Source organism: Grampus griseus, assembly GCF_964374135.1.
Source record: "Grampus griseus genome assembly, chromosome: 14".
NCBI lineage: Eukaryota > Metazoa > Chordata > Mammalia > Artiodactyla > Delphinidae > Grampus > Grampus griseus.
In genome coordinates this window covers 2142850-2144062 of record NC_139008.1, presented here as the reverse complement: position 1 = coordinate 2144062, position 1213 = coordinate 2142850, and the positions used below count along the sequence as shown (strand labels likewise).

Here is a 1213-nt window from a genome sequence, read left to right as displayed (position 1 = left end):
TGGAATAAACCCCACTTGATCATGGTGTATGATCCTTTTAATGTGCTGTTGGATTCTGTTTGCTAGTATTTTGTTGAGGATCTTTGCATCTATGTTCATCAGTGATATTGGCCTGTAGTTTTCTTTCTTTGTCATATCCTTGTCTGGTTTTGGTATCAGGGTGATGGTGGCCTCGTAGAACGAGTTTGGGAGTGTTCCTCCCTCTGCTATATTTTGTAAGAGTTTGAGAAGGATGGGTGTTAGCTCTTCTCTAAATGTTTGATAGAATTGGCCTGTAAAGCCATCTGGTCCTGGGCTTTTGTTTGTTGGAAGATTTTTTTTTTTTTTTTTTTTTTGCTTGTCAAATAACCCTTTATTATTTTTCTTTGCAGTTCTTAACTAGCTGGACATTCCACTGCACCACTGTTGATGTCATCTATGATGTCGTGAGGGTGGCGGCCATCAACATTGCAGCCCATAGACTGGGCGGTCCCCAGGATCTCTTTAATGGTTCCAGAGAGTTCTCTAGCTAAAGATCGATGCCACATCTGTCGGGCAATGCTGACAATCTCATCAAAAGTGATGTTTCCACTGTGCTTAATGTTTTTCTGCTGCTTTCTGTCTCTTGGCGGTTCCTTGAGGGCTTTGATGATCAGGGCAGAGGCAGAAGGTACCACCTCAATCTGGGCCTGTCGGTTCTGAATGGTCAGTTTCACCGTAATCCTCAGACCCTTCCAATCACCAGTTGCCTTGGCGATGTCATCACCAACTTTTTTTGGAGACGGACCCAGGGGGCCGATCTTGGGGGCCAGGGCAGACGTGGCACCGACTTCCCCACCGGTGCACCTCAGGTACACGACTTTGATTTAGTTGGGGTCGAACTTAGGCGGCATGGTGGAGGCGGCTGGTGTCGGATGAACCCGGATTCGGGACGACCGAAGAGAGTTGCACCTTAGCCTCCTCCGAGCCGAAAACCGAAAGACCGGAAGATGGGGCACTTGCGCGGGTTAGTCTGTTGGAAGATTTTTAATCACAGTTTCAATTTCAGTGCTTGTGATTGGTCTGTTTATATTTTCTATTTCTTCCTGGTTCAGTCTCGGAAAGTTGTGCATTTCTAAGAATTTGTCCATTTCTTCCAGGTTGTCCGTTTTATTGGCATAGAGCTGCTTGTAGTAATCTCTCATGATCCTTTGTATTTCTGCAGTGTCAGTTGTTACTTCTCCTTTTTCATTTC

General features: G+C 45.5%; 1 protein-coding gene across 1 annotated transcript; it reads right to left on the bottom strand.

The window, feature by feature from the left end:
• Positions 1 to 310: 310 nt before the first annotated feature.
• On the bottom strand, positions 311 to 872 carry LOC309832952 (large ribosomal subunit protein uL11-like; the record flags this gene model as incomplete). The annotated part of the gene is given in 2 exon segments (XM_082671017.1): positions 311 to 845; positions 849 to 872. Coding segments are annotated over 2 exon segments (495 nt in total). The 3' UTR covers positions 311 to 374.
• Positions 873 to 1213: the final 341 nt, after the last annotated feature.